General features: G+C 33.0%; 2 protein-coding genes, 1 long non-coding RNA gene and 3 other non-coding genes across 8 annotated transcripts; 3 read left to right on the top strand and 3 right to left on the bottom strand.

The window, feature by feature from the left end:
• Positions 1-55: 55 nt before the first annotated feature.
• LOC139896817 (14-3-3-like protein GF14 iota) lies at positions 56-2,948 on the top strand. 2 transcript variants are annotated; one of them, XM_071879455.1, is made up of 7 exons: positions 56-172; positions 1,105-1,411; positions 1,809-1,896; positions 2,039-2,148; positions 2,237-2,385; positions 2,592-2,641; positions 2,780-2,948. In XM_071879455.1, exons 1-7 carry the CDS (start codon positions 100-102, stop codon positions 2,795-2,797), a joined length of 795 nt encoding a protein of 264 aa, XP_071735556.1. In that variant the 5' UTR covers positions 56-99; the 3' UTR covers positions 2,798-2,948. The 2 variants fall into 2 exon arrangements, with proteins under 2 accessions (XP_071735556.1, XP_071735557.1); XM_071879456.1 differs by having other exon boundaries at positions 2,595-2,641.
• Positions 2,949-5,541: 2,593 nt separating this feature from the next.
• Positions 5,542-5,615, top strand: TRNAN-GUU (transfer RNA asparagine (anticodon GUU)). Its single transcript has one exon. It is a non-coding gene; the product is annotated as a tRNA-Asn (tRNA).
• Positions 5,616-5,703: 88 nt separating this feature from the next.
• Positions 5,704-5,775, bottom strand: TRNAP-AGG (transfer RNA proline (anticodon AGG)). Its single transcript has one exon. It is a non-coding gene; the product is annotated as a tRNA-Pro (tRNA).
• Positions 5,776-5,906: 131 nt separating this feature from the next.
• TRNAP-AGG (transfer RNA proline (anticodon AGG)) lies at positions 5,907-5,979 on the bottom strand. Its single transcript has one exon. It is a non-coding gene; the product is annotated as a tRNA-Pro (tRNA).
• Positions 5,980-14,364: 8,385 nt separating this feature from the next.
• Positions 14,365-17,770, top strand: LOC139896818 (uncharacterized). Of its 2 annotated transcripts, XR_011776347.1 has the most exons (6): positions 14,365-14,788; positions 14,931-14,980; positions 15,395-15,451; positions 16,101-16,198; positions 16,489-16,751; positions 17,724-17,770. It is a non-coding gene; the product is annotated as an uncharacterized lncRNA (long non-coding RNA). The 2 variants fall into 2 exon arrangements; XR_011776346.1 differs by lacking the exon at positions 14,931-14,980 and having other exon boundaries at positions 14,367-14,788.
• A 13-nt stretch (positions 17,771-17,783) lies between these two features.
• LOC139896819 (uncharacterized) lies at positions 17,784-21,074 on the bottom strand. Its single transcript, XM_071879458.1, has 4 exons — positions 20,936-21,074; positions 20,193-20,435; positions 20,065-20,098; positions 17,784-18,335 (listed from the first exon to the last, which is right to left on the bottom strand). Exons 1-4 carry the CDS (start codon positions 20,988-20,990, stop codon positions 18,020-18,022), a joined length of 648 nt encoding a protein of 215 aa, XP_071735559.1. The 5' UTR covers positions 20,991-21,074; the 3' UTR covers positions 17,784-18,019.
• Positions 21,075-21,351: the final 277 nt, after the last annotated feature.

A 21,351-nucleotide genomic window follows, 5' to 3' on the forward strand; every position in this document is an offset into this window, starting at 1 on the left:
TGATCTCTCCATATAATCTCATATAACCGTCTATTTTTTGGTTCATTATTCAATTTCGCTAAATCAATCAATTCAATTTCGTTAATATCGTCAATCACAATGTCGAACGAAAAGGAGAGAGCGAATCATGTTTATTTGGCCAAACTCGCTGAACAAGCCGAACGTTACGATGGTATAAACTCCGTTAATCGTATTTGATAACCGTTTATTTCGTTCTTTTACATTGATTTGTGTAATGTGTATCTATAATTATTAGATCGGTCGTTATTTCTGTTTCGTTATCTGATCTGTATAATCGAATTTGACGCAAAATTGATTATGCATGTGTATATATGTTTGTTTTGATTTGATACATGAGATCAATATGTATATATCATGATAATTCATCGCTTATCTGCTTTTATCTAATTTACGTAATCGATTGTATTGATTATTAATTATGATATACGTACCTCTCTAATTTTATACTGATACAGTATTATGCATTAATTTCTGTATGAATGTACCATGAGAATATGTTTATTGTTTATCTATATTCTATATTCAAATAAAAAAAACCTAATTCTATCTAAATTGAGCCTAATTTTTATCAGATACGGGAAAAAGTACAAATTTGAAATTTGAATAGATGTGTTTTTAGAATGTTACAGTATATGCTGAAGGCATTTGATTTGCATTGAATAGTATAGCATCTGCAATATGATAATAATATTTTATATTAGAGTATAACTTATATGTTGGCAAATGGCACCTGGTGGTATAAAGTTCAGCTGAAGAAACACCTTATTTTAGTTTGTATCGTTATCGTTATTTTGTTGATTATAAAAGAAGCTCTCTAAAGGTTGAAACTTGAAAGAAATCAAGAATGATAGATGTATATTCAGTTTTACTAGTACAGATAATGTGAGTTTTCTTATTGTTACCTCATTAATTGGTTGGTTGTCAAGTTGTCAGTCAATACTTGTGATCAATCCATCGATATTTTGAGTGTTAACTTCTGAAAAGGACATCAATTTACAAGTTGAATATTGATCTGACTTCAAAATCTGAATGTGTACAGTGGTGATATAATATATCATGTTTATGATTCACTTGATATTGCAGAAATGGTTGAGAGTATGAAGAATGTTGCGAAACTTGATGTTGAACTTACTGTTGAAGAGCGCAACCTACTTTCAGTTGGATACAAGAATGTGATTGGAGCACGTAGGGCCTCTTGGCGTATCATGTCATCAATTGAACAAAAAGAGGAATCTAAAGGAAACGAGAGTTATGTCAATCTGATCAAGGGCTATCGCAAGAAGGTTGAAGATGAGCTTGCCAAGATTTGCAATGACATTCTTGAGATCATAGAGAAGCATCTGATACCATCTTCAGGCTCGGGTGAAGCTACCGTTTTCTACTACAAAATGTGAGTCCTCTTTGCATATACTTAATTTTCTTAAGATTGTCTTATATAGTATTTAGTTTTTCATTTGATTAACTTGTTCTTATTAACTTTGTCTGTTCTATTTTATAAAGATTGTGCACCTTCCAATTCATTAAAGTTTTCAGATTTAGTAAGTTTATCTTTTGTCATCAATCTTCATGTAAGACAGGGTACACATCAGTATGATTGTTTACTCAATGCATGGAAAATGATGTATAGGCTTTCACTTATCGTCTCATGGTTTGGGACATTGATATATCACATTGCCTATTTACTTGCTTCCTTGTTTGTATATTCTTTTGAACTTTACAATTTATTTATGATCTCCCATAAAAAAAAAACATCGTTTTTATTACGCATGCTGATTCATATTGAACAGGAAAGGTGACTACTTCCGATATCTTGCTGAGTTTAAGACAGATGAGGAAAGAAAGGAAGCTGCAGATCAATCCCTTAAGGGATATGAGGCATGTATTTTATCTTACATGCTATTTAGATTATAATGGAAAAGTTGTTTTTTTTCTTCTTTTAATAGCAGTATTATTATAAGTATTATATTATATAATTATATAAATAAATTACATTCCAGTCATTATCTTTCGATTATAGGCTGCCTCTGCTTCAGCAAATACAGAGCTACCTTCAACCCACCCAATCCGTTTAGGGCTGGCACTAAATTTCTCAGTGTTCTACTATGAAATAATGAATTCTCCTGAGAAGTAAATGCTACAATTCCTTTCCTTTTTAATCAAGACTTAAATGCACATTGATTTTTATAGTAAGTGTTTGATAACAATCAAATTATAGGGCCTGCCATTTGGCTAAACAAGCGTTTGATGAGGCGATTGCTGAGCTGGACACTTTAAGTGAAGAATCATACAAAGATAGCACTTTAATCATGCAGCTGTTGAGAGATAATCTTACTCTCTGGACTTCTGATTTGCCTGAGGATGCAGGTATTGTATAGTGTTTGTAGGCTAATGGAAGTGTTTTAATCTTAATCAGGTAGCTAAAATATTCCTTAACGCGCGCGCGCGCACACACACACACACACACACATACCTACCTTATGACAGTGATTACTATCAAAGGAAATGTTGGGTACAGTTTATTTTTTAGTATAAAATAGTCTCGATAACTGAATAGTTATGCTATATTACAGCAGAGGAAATCCCCAAAGTTGTTGATGAGACAAAGTCAGCTGACCCAGAGGTTAGCACCAATTAATTACTTATGTTCATGTAGTTTTAACTCAACTAACAGTTTGTTTTCTGTTTATTAATTATTAATTATTAATTATTAATTATTAATTATTAATAATAATACTGAGAAGATCAAAAAATCTTGCAGCAGCAGAAATCGGCATGACCGTCTATGAGGGTGTGCAAGTAATGTGGTCATAAAAAAGCTTCTCAAGTTTTTAAAGCCCCCAATTTGTTAATGCTAGTAGACTCTTGCTGAAATGTTCTTGTTCGATACCTGTTTTTCGACAAAACTTTTGGTTGTCAGTTTGTCGCACTGTTTGATGATGCTTTAATCTTATTTTAATTCCCAATCCTACTATTTCATATATTGTTGGTGGCTCTTTTCCATTACAACACTCTAAATCTTTGAATAAAGAGGATGAAAGTTAGATTATGTTGTTTATTAGAAACTATATGCTCATTCTGGTAAAAGTTAGATTAACTTCTTGTTAGATAAAATTTGTATTGTTTTCTAAGTGAAAATAAAACAATATTTGAAAGGCTTTCGTTCTTATCGGTGGAGAAGTTTGAACATCTAGTGCATAAATCATGATATAAGGTAATCGATGAGTAGATAAAGGTGGATTGTTAATGATCGTCCCACACACTATATATTATGGTGTCACTTGGTGATACTCTTCTAACCCTTAAACTCTTTACTTGGCATAATTGTTGTTAAATAATCATCAAGTTCCAAGTAAAATGTGTTAATAATCATAAGTACCTCAGTCACACAAACAACAAATAACAATTCAATCCCTTTGTTTTTATCCACCAATTTGTTCCCATAAAAAACCTTGTATCCATCGTTTAATAATAAAAGAAACTAGTCTTCTTGTGTCCCATTAATCATTCAAAGACAAATCATTTTCTTAAACGCCCTTTAAACTTCGGTATCATTAACCAAAACTTTTGTCTTAAATTTTGTTTAACATAATCATGGCTTCATTGATGTCACATTGTTCTTTCCACCCTGCAAAACCAATAAATGTAAGCTGTTTTTCAAGTAAATTATCACCTTCTTTAGCTTTACGTAAAAACGATGCAGCAGATTCTGCAGATAATTCTGGCCAGAAGATTGAGATTTCTGATGGGTTGGTTTGTGTCCTTCAACTATCAAAATTCTTGAAAGAAAGAATTGGTATAAGATTTTTGACAAAGGGTATATCTGTACTTTAACAAACAGGTTAACGATAAGTCGATAACTGAGTCACCCAAGAGCTTAGCTGAAAGATTCCCATCTGTAATTACTTCTTTCTTTTACTTTACTTGGTAAGTAAATTAACAAATTAGTGCAATATTTTGTAGATATGAATATGGTTGTGATACTAAAAAATGAGTGATTCGTCGATTGTTTGATGCTGCATCTGATCAATATTTGGAAGTTAAATTGTCAGGGACTAATCTTCTTTCAATATTGGTTGACTTTATACATTTACTTCCCATACCCTTAGTAAATTCATCTATGATCTACCCATATCCAGTTAGGTCAAAGTTCAATTTAGGTTCTGATCAAAATGTGCCGTGTCCGCTCAAACTTTTGAATGTAATCTACTCATTAACATGTAAACGGGTCAAAATAGACACACTGCTACCACACATTATCTGTTGACTATGAATATCTATGTCGCTGCTTACGCACATTTTTCAATTTACAGCTTTGTTTCGGTTGTTCATCTTCTTGTTGGTCAAACATACTGTATCATCAGTTGGTCCTTTGGCCTCCCTAAACGAGCAGTAAGCTTCTTTCAGTTTACATTATATGATCTATCTTGTATAACGCACTTGTTCTAAGGCCTTACTTTTTACATGTTTAAGCCAATCAACAAGGATCTTTTTAGAAGTCGTTACTCCGGTTGCTGTGTTTCATGCTCTCGGACATGTCATGTCTAATCTTTCATTTACTGCAGTCGCTGTGTCTTTCACACATACTGTTAAAGGTAAATCAGTTAGTGATGTCGAGTCAACTCTCTGTTAGTTGACTTATTTAACGTGCACCTCTTTTGTTGATGTGAACAACTTTGGAGCCGTTTTTCAGTGCTGCAGCCTATCAGTTAGTTTTTGGCCACGAGATTCCCCTTATGTTATGGCTGGCATTGGCCCCTTTTGTTATTGGTAACTAACTCATCATTCTTATTGTAAACTTATACCTAATATCTGTAACAAAACAGGGTATAAAAATAGATAATCTTGATTGATCTTTGAATCGTGAAAGACTTCTCTATAGTATTTTGACCCAACAATTGCCAAGGTTGCACGAAATCGTTACAAAGTATGAGAAACTGTGTGTTTTTCTGTGTGTTCGTATGAAAGCATGATACTGTTTCTATGGAGGTAAAAACCCTGTAATTCGGTTGGAAACAAAAGGGTCCAACCCTTCATTTTGGAGCGAAAACTGTTGATAGAAAAGTCACAACTTTTGGCGGGAAGGTTCATTTGGACGCAACTATTCATTAAACGTGTATAGTTGAATACCGTTTGGATCGGGGCAGGCAAGGGGCACGGCCCCTTTGACCCCCCGCTATATCCGCGACATTGTCTAGTAAAATCTAACGGATATGCATTCCACACTCTCCAACCCGTTACTACTAGATAACAAGTAAATCGCAATTACTTAAAATGATTGTTATATGGCATTAAAATCACCAACATATAATCACTTTTAATCAATAAACATATCTTTATCCATTGTTTAAAGAAAATGGTGCAATTCTCTTGTGCGAAATTTAGGATATGTAATATTTACTTTTACATATGATGGCAGTTAACATCTTTAACTATAGTTTATTGAAACATTTAGATACGAGATTTTGGGTTAACCTCAGCTTCGGAGTATATAATATATATACCTTGTTTCTTTAAACATAAGCTGGAATAGCTCAGTTGGTTAGAGCGTGTGGCTGTTAACCACAAGGTCGGAGGTTCAAGCCCTCCTTCTAGCGTTTATTAAGTTACCTATTTCTTTTGGTTTAAAAACAGTTGCCAAATAATAAATAAAAATAAAAATAATGCAATCGGATAAAAAATAAAGGGGCATTCCGAGAATTGAACTCAGGACCTCTCGCACCCTAAGCGAGAATCATACCACTAGACCAAATGCCCAATGTTGTTTCTCCTTGCAAACATGTCTATATTTTGTTTTTATGTTTAACAAGCGCTGGCAAGCTGCCCTTAATTTTTGGTAAAAAAAGTAGTTGCTAAATGTAAACATGATTCATACGGATATGAAAGATTGGGTCATTCCGAGAATTGAACTCGGGACCTCTCGCACCCTAAGCGAGAATCATACCACCAGACCAAATGCCCGAATCTGTTACTTTACGGTTATTAAAGTAAATATTCTGGAAACTAACTGCACACTTCTCATGGTATTTTAATTTGCTAACTAATAGGTGTGTCTTTTGGATTAAGAATATAAGAGAGTTATAATTAAGAACTATCACTGAATAAAGTTGACGTTGAAGGTGATGATTTAAAATAATATTTCCACTTTGATTCACTTTGCTAGTGTATGTATGATATTTGTAGTTCAATTCTACAAACAAATCTAAGGTCATTAATGATTGTTGAGTCAAAAAGTTTATACAATGTTATAAATGTTATAATAATAATAATAATATAGATATGGATAGTCAATTTTGGTGTATACATATAGTCAATTTTGGTACACAAAGTATGTATTTTTATATTGAGATTTTAGGCTATAAATACTCATGAATGCAAGCATTAAACTTGCACCATTTCTCACACTTACAAAGTGTTTCTTTCTTTCTCTCCATTATCATCTTTGTTCTTACACTTCATTATTAGTATTCTAAATCAAGAATCAAATCACTAAAGGTAGTTATAAGCCTACTGAATTATAACATCAAGAATCAAACCACTAAAGGTAGTTATAAGCCTACTGAATTATAACACGTTATCAGCACGATAATCTTAATACTAAATATGGTTGGCTCTGCCACCAAAATGATATATGGTCGGTTATACCACCAAAATGATATATGGTCGGTTATACCACCAAAATGATATATGGTCGGTTATACCACCAGAATGATATAGGTCGGTTATACCACCTGAAAAAATATATGGTCGACACTGTCGCCAAATTTTCATTTATGTTTACTAATATTTATATTTTTGTTATATAACATTTATTTATGATTGCTTACACATGGTCGACACTGTCACCTACTTATCATTTATGTTATATTAAATTTATGTTTAATGTTTATATACTTATGAATATAAATTGACTCTAATTTATCATGATGTTTGTTTTAATTTTTGATAATAGAAAATGTCGAATCTGGAAAAGCTTAAATTTACTCCTTTAGAATCAACTGGAAACAACTACATGCCATGGGTTATAAAAGTAAAAATGCATCTTAAATCAATGGGCATTCTTGAAACCATAAATGAAAACAACACTTGTTCTGAAAAAGAACAAGCTACGGCATGTTGCTTTATTCATCAACATATTGATGAATGCTTACAAAATAATTATGTGACTGTAGAAGATCCCCATGTTTTATGGGAAGGTCTCAAAAGCAGATTCAATAATCAAAGAGAAATTTTACTTCCAGCTGCAATGGAACAATGGAGAACATTAAGGTTCCAAGACTTTAAGAAAGTAAATGAATACAGCTCAGCTCTGTATAATACATGTTCACAACTTAAATTCTGTGGACATGAAATTAGTGATGCAGACATGATGGAGAAAACTTTCTCCACAATGAATGCTGCAAACATCACAGTGCAAAGAAATTTGAGAATGCTAAAGTTCAAAACATATCCTGAACTTAATTCATATCTCTTAGTTGCAGAGCAAAATGATGAGCTATTAATGAAAAATCAGCAATCCCGTCCTACTGGTACACTTGCAATCCCTGAAGCAAATACTGCAAATAATTATAAACAGGGACAAGGACGCGGGCAAGGTCGTGGTTATAATAACCATCACCATCATCATGCCAAAAGCCATAACTATGGTAGAAACCATCCTTATGGTAATGGTAATGGGCGTGGACGTGGTCGTGGTCGTGGCCGTGGTGGTCAAAGAAATAGTAATCCACGAAAATATAAATATCAACCACAAAACAAGCCCATTAAACAAGATGTTGAAGAAAATTCTTCTAAAAATTCTGAAGAATCTTGCTACAGATGTGGTAGAATGGGCCACTGGGCTAATACTTGCCGAACATCTAAACATCTTGTTAAGATGTATCAGGATTCGCTGAAAGGTAAAGAAAAGGAAGTAAATTTTGTGGATAATATTGATCCAACAGTCACTGAGAAACCATCTGATTTATATGAAGATTTCTTGAATGTTTAAGTTGTGTGTCTTTTGAAAAATAAACGATTTAATATCGTCTGTCTTTGTCATTATGTTTGCTAAATGTTTCAGTACTATCTATTTGCGTTTAAAATATTGTGTAATATTAATGTACTCACTATTTATTTCTTATATATGAAGTTCAATATGAATTTTGCTGGAATACAACATCAATCAAGTGGTGGAGATCTCTGTATAGCAGACAGTGGAACTACACACACTATACTTAAATCCGAGAAATATTTTATTGATCTAAAACCAACGGAAGGAACTATACATACAATATCAGGACCTGCTAACTTGATAAAAGGGATAGGAAAGGCAAATTTCATACTACCAAATGGTACAAAATTTTTAATAAATGATGCCTTATTTTCTCCCAAGTCAAGCAGAAATTTATTGAGTTTCTCCGACATATACCTTAACGGGTATGATTATCAGTCAGTGACAACAGAAAATGAGAAATATTTAAGTATCACTGACAAGAGTCATGTGGTTGAAAAACTGCCAAGACTTAGTTCTGGATTACATTATACACATATAAATGTACCAGAAATACATATGGTAGTTAACGAAAAATATATTGATCCTGGTGTATTCAGTTTATGGCATAACAGATTAGGCCATCCAGGATCAACAATGATGAAAAGGATTATTGAATGTACTCATGGACATCCACTAAAGGATAGAAAAATCCATCATGATACAATGGTTCCATGTACATCTTGCTCTCTTGGAAAATTGATAACTAGACCCTCACCACTTAAGGTTGAGAAAGAATCACCAATGTTTCTTGAAAGAATTCAAGGTGATATATGTGGACCAATTCATCCACCATGTGGACCATTTAGATATTTCATGGTTCTAATAGACGCATCTAGCAGATGGTCTCATGTTTGTCTGTTATCAAGCCGTAATGTGGCATTTGCAAAATTTCTTGCCCAAATTATTAAATTGAGAGCTCATTTTCCTGATTACACCATTAAAAGGGTGAGACTTGATAATGCTGGTGAATTTACATCTCAAGCATTTAATGACTATTGCATGTCTATAGGAATTGTTGTTGAACATTCTGTTGCTCATGTGCATACACAAAATGGTTTAGCCGAGTCATTGATTAAACGTTTACAGTTAATCGCTAGACCATTGATAATGAGAACAAAACTCCCTGTATCTATATGGGGTCATGCAATTTTACATGCTGCTGCATTGATTCGCATCAGACCAAGTGCAAGTCATAAATATTCCCCCCTACAACTTGCTTTTGGTCAAGAGCCAAATATTTCCCATCTTAGAACATTTGGTTGTGCAGTGTATGTTCCAATTGCGACACCACAACGTACAAAAATGGGTCCTCAAAGGAGGTTGGGAATATATGTTGGATATGAAACATCTTCAATATTAAGGTATATTGAACCTATGACAGGTGACGTTTTTACAGCACGTTTTGCTGATTGTCATTTTAATGAAACATTGTTCCCTAGATTAGGGGGAGAAATGAAAAATAAAGAAAATGATGTTTCATGGTGTGAACCTCAATTAAAGTATCTTGATCCTCGCACAAAAGAATGCGAGACAGAAGTTCAAAAGATAATGCATATACAAGAACTTGCAAATCAATTGCCTGATGCATTTACAGATACAAAAACGGTGACAAAATCATATATACCAGCAGTAAATACTCCAGCTCGAATTGAAATTCCAAAAGCTGGCAATAACGTCACTCATGAATCTTTGCCACGTCAGAAACGTGGAAGACCAATCGGTTCAAAGGATAAAAATCCTCGAAAAAGAAAATCAGCTGATAATGAAGTAAAAGAAAGTGTTCAAGAAGAACCACAAATCAGTACTCCTACTGCAGAGGAGATTGATGATGTCAATACAGAAATTGCAATCAATTATGCATATTCAAAAATATTATGGAACCGAAATGAAATGAAAAATCTTGATGAGAAATTTTCATTTAATGTTGCATATGACATCATGAATAATGATGATGATCCAGAACCAACATCTATGGTTGAATGTCAAAATAGACATGATTGGGCTCAATGGAAAGAAGCAATACGAGCTGAATTAGAATCACTCAATAAAAGAAAAGTTTTCGGATCCATCATTCTCACTCCTAAAGATGTGAAACCTGTAGGATACAGATGGATTTTTGTCCGAAAAAGAAATGAGAAAAATGAAGTTACAAGGTATAAAGCTAGACTTGTAGCTCAAGGTTTTTCTCAAAGACCGGGAATTGATTATGAAGAAACTTATTCTCCTGTTATGGATGCAATTACTTTTAGGTACTTAATCAGTCTGGCAGTTTCTAAAAATTTAGAAATGCATCTCATGGATGTTGTGACTGCTTATCTATATGGATCACTTGATAGTGATATATATATGAAGATACCTGAAGGATTTAAGGTACCAGAAGCATCAAATGCAAAACCCAAAGAAATGTATTCGATTAAATTACAAAGATCTTTATATGGGTTAAAACAATCGGGACGTATGTGGTATAACCGATTAAGTGATTACTTGATAAGCAAAGGGTATACAAATAATCTTACTTGCCCTTGTGTTTTCATTAAGAAAACAACATCCGGATATGTGATCATAGCTGTTTATGTTGATGATCTTAACATCATAGGTACAAATAAAGAGATCCATGAAGCCATTCAACTTCTAAAGAAAGAATTTGAAATGAAAGATCTCGGAAAAACCAAGTATTGCCTTGGTTTACAAATTGAGCATATGCCTAATGGTTTACTTGTACATCAAACAACATATACTGAAAAGATTTTGAAACGTTTCAATATGGACAAGGCAAAACCATTAAGTACTCCTATGGTTGTTAGATCACTCAATGTTGAAGCTGATCCATTTCGTCCATGTGAAGATCAAGAAGACATTCTTGGACCAGAAGTACCATATCTTAGTGCAATTGGAGCTCTTATGTATCTTACAAATTGTACAAGACCTAACATTTCTTTTGCAGTTAATTTGTTGGCAAGGTTCAGCTCTGCTCCTACCAAAAGACACTGGAATGGGATCAAACACATATTTCGATACCTTCGAGGAACTACTGATTTAGGATTATTTTATTCTAACGAATCAAAACAAGATTTGGTTGGTTATGCAGATGCAGGTTATTTATCTGATCCACATAAAGCTAAATCTCAAACTGGATATGTATTCCTAAATGGAGGTACTGCAATATCATGGCGTTCTCAAAAACAAACACTTGTTGCTACATCGTCAAATCATGCCGAAGTGATTGCATTACATGAAGCTACTCGAGAATGTTTTTGGTTGAGATCAATGACACAACTCATTACTGATTCTTGTGGACTAGAACGCGATAAAAGTCCAACAACTATCTATGAAGATAATGCAGCTTGCATAGCACAGATGAAAGAAGGGTACATCAAAAGTGACCGAACAAAACACATACCACCTAGATTCTTCTCATACACTCAAAATCTCATTAAGGACAACCAGATTGAAATGAGATATGTGCAATCTAGCAAAAACTCTGCTGATCTTTTCACGAAAGCACTTCCAACTGCTATTTTCAGAACACACGTTCATAACATTGGCATGAGACATGTTCAAAAGATGTAACAGCTGAAGCGATGTCTACTTGAGGGGGAGTCAACTCCATGCTGCACTCTTTTTCCCTTAGCTAAAGTTTTTTCCCACTGGGTTTTCTTTAGCAAGGTTTTTAACGAGGCAGTAATTTATAGTTGATCTTCAACAAAATAAAATTGCTATCCAAGGGGGAGTGTTATAATAATAATAATAATATAGATATGGATAGTCAATTTTGGTGTATACATATAGTCAATTTTGGTACACAAAGTATGTATTTTTATATTGAGATTTTAGGCTATAAATACTCATGAATGCAAGCATTAAACTTGCACCATTTCTCACACTTACAAAGTGTTTCTTTCTTTCTCTCCATTATCATCTTTGTTCTTACACTTCATTATTAGTATTCTAAATCAAGAATCAAATCACTAAAGGTAGTTATAAGCCTACTGAATTATAACATCAAGAATCAAACCACTAAAGGTAGTTATAAGCCTACTGAATTATAACAATAAACTAGTTTTATGAGCCCGTCCGTTGGACGGAAATTGTAAATATACGTTTTTACAATTATTGAAAATATAAGAATAGCATAAATACATATTGGGATGCAGTTGAAGTTTGTTGCATATACAGGCACTCAGTTTTATGAGCTCGTCCATTTAGCGAATAAATCTTTATTGTGAACTTGACTATTACAACCAAAATTTACAAATTGTAAGGATTGACTCGACCTGATTTAAACAGTTCATTTATTATCATTATTTTTGGTCTATAAGCATGAATTTAAGATTCCGTAAGGATGGAAAAAATAAACTTAAAGAAAACTGTGATAACTCATCTGTAGCCCGTATGTTGGACGAAAATCTGTAATATACGTTTTCGCTAATAATAGTATTACAACCAACATTTAAATATCGTAAAGTTCGACTCAACCTGATTCAAGCAAACCATTTGTCATAACTACTTTTGATCTGTAACCTTAAATTTGTTGATTAGTAGGAATGTAAATAAATTAAAGAAAAAATATTTAACTCGTTTGTAGCCCGTCTGTTTTTAATAGATGTTTTCGCTAATAATACTATTGTACTACTGTACTATTTATTTGTTTTTAAAATAGTTTTGGACTCTGAAAAAAATTGATAGTGACACGTGGCAAAATTAATATGGTAATGATATGTACGGACTCATAAAACTAATAAGAACTCTGCCATAATTTAATGTTTTATTTAACCGTACAACGCTTAAACGTTGGTTACGTGATTTTTTTCTCACACTTAGATCGTCCTGGTTAATATGGGACACCAGAAGTATAGTTTTTTTCTCTTTTTCAATATAGAAATGTCAAATTCCAAGTATATTTATTATTATTAATTATTAATTATAAATATAATAAATAATGTTTGATGTTTGATTTGAAAGAGTATGTATCGGAAATTCGGAACCCCGTGGCCGGGTCAAGTTACGTTTGGATTGATTTTTCATCCATTATATATTAATATATAATTGTTAAATTAAATAAAGTAATTATGTTATTATAAATTAATAAGATAATGTTAAATAATAATCCGCTTATTATCATTATTATTATCATTATTGTATTGAGGTAAAACAATTCGTCATATATCTTTTAAATGCTTAAGATCTTTATTATTATTTTATACATTCATATAAATCTTTTATAAGGTAACAATCGACCATATTTTTTTATTAATTAATTTAGTATTTAATTTAGTTTAACAATAGGCTGACACATAGGACAATTTAAATTAGATTAATTGAGGAGATGACACGTAAGCATAATGACACGCGCTTTATAATAATGTATAGATAGATAGATAATTAATCCATATTTGATTGATTGGTCTCAAGTTATCGAAAGAAAAAAGATTTTTGTATTATAAAATATGCAGTTTTAAGATGCAAATGACATGTGGTGTCACACTGAGATTTGTTAATGCAAACATGTATCTTTTTTTTTTTTTTTTTTTTATGTTTAACGAGCAGTCTCGAGAGGTGACAATCTGTTTTGCAAGATGATGCATATTTAACATCCTTTATATGTTGTTCCTTCTGTATAAACAAAGATTATAAACATATGTTGTTACTATTATAGCAAAGTCGGTAGTGCTCATTGTAACATCATATTTTGGTCTCATTTTAGTTTTGATAGTGTACTTACTACTAATAAATAAATAAAATAAATAAAATAAATAAATTATGCTCTAACTTTAGTCCTTGTTGGGGACCATTTTCTTATCCTTGGGCCTTGGCCCTTTCGGCTAAAGCAAACCGTATAAGATTATATCTATCTATAATCTGTAATCTATCTTATCTATAATCTATCTATATCTATCTATCTATCTATCTATCTATCTATAATCTTCTATCTATCTATATCTTCTATCTATATCTATCTATCTATCTATATCTATAACCAGTGGCGGATCCAGAATTTTTTCCCACCGGGGACGAATATTTTTTTAAAACCATAGCAATTTTTTTGAGTAAAATATGGAGGTTTTGGGGCAAAAAATTGAAGTTTTTAGACAAAATTTGAACATTTGTGGGTAAAATTTGAAGGTTTTGGGTCAAAATTTGGAGAATTTTGAACAAAATTTGAAGGTTTTAGGGCAAAATATAAAGCTTTTGGGGCAAAAAAAAAATTCACCGGGGTCAAAGTCGAAAAATCCAAAATTTTTACACTAAAATTTCGAAATCCACGGCCGCCCCCCTCCTTATAGATCCGACTCTGTCTATAACACTATATAAATTGTGAAAATTAGTCTGACGTGTAGTCCCTAATCTTCCCTTAATCATCTAATCTGACGTGTTAATCCGGAACATAATCACAATTAACGCTAATTAACATATCAAATATACACGTTGGCATCTCAATGAAAAAACACTCAGAATAATTCCCCATCTTTCTTCTCCTGCGGCTCCTTTCCGATCTATCTGCTACAAACCCTAATACATCAATTGATTCAACCTGACAACCGATGGATATATATTGCAATCAATCAGATGCGATTTGGTGGGTTTATGTTCGTGATTTTGGGGTTTGGAAGACAGATTAGGGTTTAATGATTTCATCGTTTGCCACTTTTCATAAATCCTTTCCGTTTCTTCGATTGCCTATTCATGACGTGGATGGGAATGTTTCCAGCGTGTTGGTCATTGACAGAGAATAAGGTACGAACTAATTTATGTTTTGCTTTGTTTTTATGTTATTATTATTATTGCTGTATTTTTAGGTGCTATTGATAGAGTTATGATCTGTTTGTATGTTGTGTTCCGATTGCCGATTGTTTGGATCAAATTCTTTCGCAAGCAGTTCCTCTGTTTATTTCTTTGTGCGTCTGGCGATTCGATTTGTATATGTAGGTAGGTTTGATGCTTAAATTTGTTCTTCATTGTGTGTTTGTCAATGTTTAATTGTTTTGAAATACCAGCAGAACTCCGATAACAAATTATAAATGGCGACAACAATGTCTTTTTGTGTTTCGTTGACATTATTTTCTATTTTTGTTGTCAAGATCATTCAGTTTAGGCGTAATAAATTTTGGGGTTTTGAGGTCTACTTAAAAGTATTTGTTTTGAGTGAAGGTTCTGCATTCAATTTAGTGGGCTGATAATAAGGTTTTCATGGGTGTAATTAGAGTGGGGCTTTTTCATCCTGTTTATGTTTGTGATATGGTGTATGTGTTTATTTTATGTTGAACTCTTTGTTCTTTCTTCATATTGCAGGGTTTTTTTTTCGTGTAGGGTTTTTTCATCCTGTTTTGCCTTTTGTGACAGGTTTTTAACGCAACCTGCTTTGAAGCTTTTGATATCTCGAAATCAACGGCTAACGAGGTGCGTTCTTATTATTTATTTCATGTTTGTTAATGTTATGCAGTATTGTATTTTCTAATTCGCATAAATTTTACTGTGTAGCGGTATTTGATTGTATAATTTGAATGATTAGGATATCCCCTAAAATTAGGCTTAAAGTATTTGAAATTAAATCATTTAGCATGATATGAATTAATGAAAGTCATGAAATTAATTCATACAAACCAGTGCATATTAATATTGATATAAAGTTAATACGGAGTTGTAATTACAAATGTGTTCAGAACCCTTCAATATTGTTATCACGTAAAGTGTCTATTTGAAGTAATGAAAGTTATTAATTGAAATCATACAGATTGCTGTAAATTTTTATCTTACAAAGAGATGGCGTGTTGCGAAAAAGAATGCTTACTTGCTGTAAACTTGGCTCTTTCAGAGTCACATTTGGCAGATATCTCAGTTAATAGTCAACGGTTGGAAAGCATTTGAGTTAATAGTGGCAGTGAAATAGATTTTACCCATCATTTTGCGAATATTTGCTTATTTGTTATAAAATTTAAATTTAAAGAAACACTTTTGTGTTGATTATTATATCTCAGGTTGATTTTTAATATTGTAACCGATTACCACAGATGGATTCGTTGATTTATACTATTTGAATTTGGTATAGGGTATAGAAGATATGGAATTACTCAAGTTCATATGGAAGAAGATGATGTGAAGAACTTTCTTTGGGCTTATTCGCAAGTGATCATTCTCAAATTATAGGTGAAGGTGTAAAACTTATTATTTTGACACTCTGGAAAATTATAATCACAAACTTTGCAAGTGAACAACTGAAACTGGCTATTTCTAAGTTCAGTAAAAAAGAATAAGTATATTTTTTAATTTTTGTTTCAAGTTTGTTTATCAACTTTCAATTACTGACTTTCGAATATAATAGTTCACTATTGTTATGACAAATGTGTAGCTTGAACTGGGTACAACTCTGTTTCTTGTAGCTAAATTAATCGGCCAATTATATTAGGATTAATGTTGCATCGTTTGCGTGTGATCAGGTTAGCCTATCGGCAATCAAAAGCAGCAACTGAGGCTTATTTAAGAAGAGATCATGCAATGGCACAAGAATTTGATCCGAAGGCACGAGAAAAATGGAGTACCGCTGAAAAGCTTAATGCTAAAGCAGCGAAGGAACTCCTAACCATTCAAAAGTGTGAAAATGATGATTGGAAAACACACATTTGAGGATATTGTGTCTCAAGAAATAGAGAAGGCGGATAAACAAAAGCTATCTAGGCCAAGATTGTTAGAAGTCTTACAGGTAACAAACAAATTTATGTACACTGCTTCTATATTTTCTCTGTGTGGAGTGCTAGATTACTGCAACAAATTAAAGTTAACAACGATTCATGTGTTATATATCATGTTAGTAACAACTGCTTCGAAGTTGATATAATTATACTACACAACCTGAATGGTCCACTTATAAGTAAGTGGGTTTGAATTGCTACGCGTACGGGAGGCTTAGAGCTTAATTATAATTGTAACATATTTAAGGATGATGGTCAAGGTATGGTTTTAGTACTGGAATCATACTGTACTGTACCGTACCGGAACCGCCAAAAATCGAAAAGAAAATTATCAAAAAAATAGGAACCGAAATGAAAATGGTACCGGTATCAGTACTCGATTTTTGCGATATTTACCCGTTGAAACCGAATTTTACTTTACGAATTGTATACTTTGTATACAATATGACCACTGAACTATTTATTCGTAACTCATTGTTAATATTTTTATGTAGCAATTTGAAGTTTTGAACTTTAAAGATTTTAAGATGCAGTATTTAATAAAAAAAAAATATTCATACGATCAGATGATAGGAAGATACTCTATGGTCATGGGCTTCTACAGTTCGGCTAAAAATTTTCCAATCCAAAATATAACATGATGAATTGCTTAGATTCAGAATTAAGAAGTGGGTCACTTTTGTCTTCTTTGAACCATTTTTAAAAGGCTGTTATTCTGTTTTACCCAATTAGTAGTACCAAACATATCCTTTTAACTTGCTATGTAATTACAACGGGCTTTTTAAATTCTTCTTGCATAAGAACGGTTATATATATTTGTGTTGTTTTGATATTGTGTGGCCACAATGTCTTAATGTGTGTATATATTTAGTCGAGTAGATCATGAGAATACAATGATAATTGACAAGTAATTGCTTAAATTACATGTGAATTTGATTCATGAGAATACAATGATAATTGACAAGTAATTGCTTAAATTACAGGTGAATTTGATTCGCAGTTGGAGAAATTGTGGTTGTTGAGAATGAGGGGAGGTGTTAGGGAATGAGGCAATAAAGAGCGTTAGACTACAACTAATACCGCTAGACTGTCATTAGACTTGACGACACAGAGTTGTGGATCAACTCAACAGTTACAGAATGGTTTGTTGCAGACTCAAACAGATAAACTGCTGATGAAAATTACAACCACCGAATTAACAAAAATAGCTGATACTCTTACATATACAAAATGTAAAACCTACTCGCATCCGTACATATCGCATCAACTCATATCAACTTTAGACCAATCTCGAACATACAAAGCCCAAAATCAAAACGCTCAGCAGCACTAACTCGCTTGCAATTTGGTGAATGATCACGGCATCCGAGCTATCATTAAGGCCAGTTGCTCCTGTGGGCGCAAGTCCACCAAACGATGGGCTCGTGTTGATCCCGGTCCCTGTACCTGTACCTGTACCCGTACCTGTGCTACTTCCGGTTCCGGTTCCGGTTCCAGTACCTGTGTTGGTCCCAGTTCCTGTGCCCGTGCCAGTTCCGGTTCCGGTGCCGGTGCCACTCCCGGGTGGCGATACGGTTGTAGGAGTTGTTGAAGAGCTTCAGAAACAATAATAGGAATATTAATAAAGTATATAAATAACTATATACAGATTAAAAAAATAATAGTGTAAAAGAATTTAAATAAGTTATTGAAGCACATGGTACATTGTCTTTTTGGCTTGATGACACCTAGCTATAGCATTTTTCAAGATTTGAATAAATATGATCATTTCACAAGAAAAGTTAAAAAGAGAAGTTGCACATGAAAACATACAAAGGCACAGGTTCAGATTAAATATTTAAGTATGTTTAGTAGGATTAAAGGCACGTTAATGAGCACACGACACATGTTTTACAGTTTTAACCTTATTCAGATGCGCTACATTGGGCTATTTAAAAGTATAATCATCAGTACTACATTATTGTGTGGTGATAAGATTAGCATCTATTATTCTATCATATATCGTACTATCACAATAAAAAGCACAAGATGACCAATCATAAATCATATGATATGTTTTATTTGCAGGTCAATTTTATTTCAACGTGGTTAAGTGCACTTTTTAATCACACACCTAACCTAAAGGGACAATAACATGTGCACACATTCATGTACCAACTTAAAACTATTGAGTCATCAATATACCAAAAAAAAAAGACACTAAATTGTAACTTAAATAATTAAACAACGTTGCGCTAACAGAGTAATGAACTGTTGTTTTGAAATTAACCCGTGATCATGTTAATACTAAATTAAAGCAATATTGTTACCACTCAATAACCAATTGGTCACCCATGTCTATACAGCCTCGGTATATATAGTTACAAATAACATACTAATTTAGTAACTTTTTCTAATTTTTACTCTGTAATTTTTAAGCCCAAGTAGACAACCCTAAAGGATAAACACACATATAAGCATTGAGCTTCTTGAAATTAATTTCATAAGACCATTCACAAGGTATCAAATATTGCAATATTTCAGATCTTAAAAGTATAAACATAGATTTTGATAATTTGAAATCTTAGGCCACTCCCTATCGTAACTAAACTATTCATCCTCTTAACCTTCCACATCAACACAAATATCCTATAACTGACTAATAACTAAACATTCTCTATCATGGCTAAAATAATACTCCTCTTAATATACAACGTACAAGCAATAAAGCATCAAGTCCAACAATAAAAATCCACTGGGATCCACAATTCCTATAAGACCACCCCCTATAGTTAGTTACCCGTCCGTTACCCGCTCATTACCCGTCATTACCCGTAATGAACCATAGGCACGAGCTAGTTAACCGCTTTAGTTACCCGCTTTCACCATGGATTTAACGGAAGTATGAAGGTTGGTTATAGTAATTGTGGGTCCCAATGGCTTTTTATTGTTTGGACTTGATGCTTTATTGCTTGTACATTGTATATTAAGAGAAGTATTTTTTTAGCCATTATAGGGAGTGTTTAGTTATGTGTTAGTTATAGAATATTGGTGTTGATGTGGCGCTGATGTGGAAGGTTAAGAGGATGAATAGTTTAGTTACGATATGGAGGGCCTAACTAACCTAACACTTCCGTTAAATCTATGGTGAAAGCGGGTAACTAACGCGGGTAACTAAGTGGTGCCTATGGTTAGTTACGGGTAGAGACGGTTAATGTGCGGGTAATGAGCGGGTAACTAACCATAGTGAGTGGTCTTAAAAGTATAAACAAAGATCCAACTTAAGAAATAAATATCCAAAATGAATAAACACGAGATCTAGTAAAATAATTTAAAAAAACACACCTTCCAGTTCCAGAGAAACAAGCAGAAGATGCACCTGTAAAGCATTAAAAAAAATCAAGTTTTTTTTCAAGCCAAAAAAGCATAAAAATGTAAACTTTTGAAGAGGGGTAGGGTTGTAAATTGATTACCAGATGGGGCTGTTGCAGTAACTGTAGCTGTTCCTGAGAATGAACAGCTCATAGCAGTTTGGCCCTTTTTCTGGTAATAACTATTAACAGCAAAATTGCAATGATCCCTTAAAGTATTAGGGTTATAACATGGACCATTTTGATTGATCTGCTTACAATCAGCTCCAGCTCCACAAGCATAATCTATGTTAGATTGCATTGCACTGTCACTTACTCCAGTGTTGCATACACAGTATGATGCACCTAGTTTCCAAAAAAAGAAAGATATATCAATTATCAATACAACAAAAAAAGGTGCTTAATTTAAACCTTAAAACCAAACTTTTTGACAAACCCATTTGGGAACAAACAAAAATATTGAAACCCATTTCAGAAATCGAAAATTAAAGTGACCGATTTAAGATTGTTTAAACACACTATACAGAGACTCATTAAAGAAATTGAAAAAGTACATAGACCCATTTGAGTATTTGCAGAAAATACAGAGACCCATTTGAATGTATGCTAAAATACAAAGACCCATTTGAGTATTTGTAATAATACATAGATCCTTCTTCAAATTTTTGAAAAATAAAAATACAGAGACCCATTTGATATCAAATTAGAAAAACCTTCACTTGAAGATGATTTCAGCCAAAATGCTAAAGGTTATTACTTTAATAGGAAAAAAATGTTTTTGATTTTAATCTAGAACATAAAATCTATTTTAGGAAGAACATAACAAGTCATGAGAGAAATCATACTTGAGTAGCCAGCCATGGCTAAAAGTATGACAGTAGGAAGAGCAAGAAGATTCATGATTGAGTGCAAGTTTGAAGGTAAAGCAAGTTTTAGTAATGAAAGTGTTTGTAGAAAGAGAGATGTGAAGTAAAGGTGATAAATTTAATCTGAAAGAAAAAATGTGAAGGGAAAGTAGAGACGAAGTGAAGGTAGATTTGTAGACAAAAATACGAGAATGACGGTGGTAGGGAGGGATGACAATGGATCGGATATGGATCGGATATGGATCGGGTGAGATCGTATCCATATTCATATTTATATCCATTTATTTTTTTTTTAGTTTTTATTTATCCATATTCATATCCGTCGGGTGAAGCGGGTTAATGGATAATTATCCATATCCGTTTAAATTTATCTTATTTTTAACAATTATAAGTGG

Source organism: Rutidosis leptorrhynchoides, chromosome 3 (assembly GCF_046630445.1).
Source record: "Rutidosis leptorrhynchoides isolate AG116_Rl617_1_P2 chromosome 3, CSIRO_AGI_Rlap_v1, whole genome shotgun sequence".
In the NCBI taxonomy this organism is placed as follows: domain Eukaryota; kingdom Viridiplantae; phylum Streptophyta; class Magnoliopsida; order Asterales; family Asteraceae; genus Rutidosis; species Rutidosis leptorrhynchoides.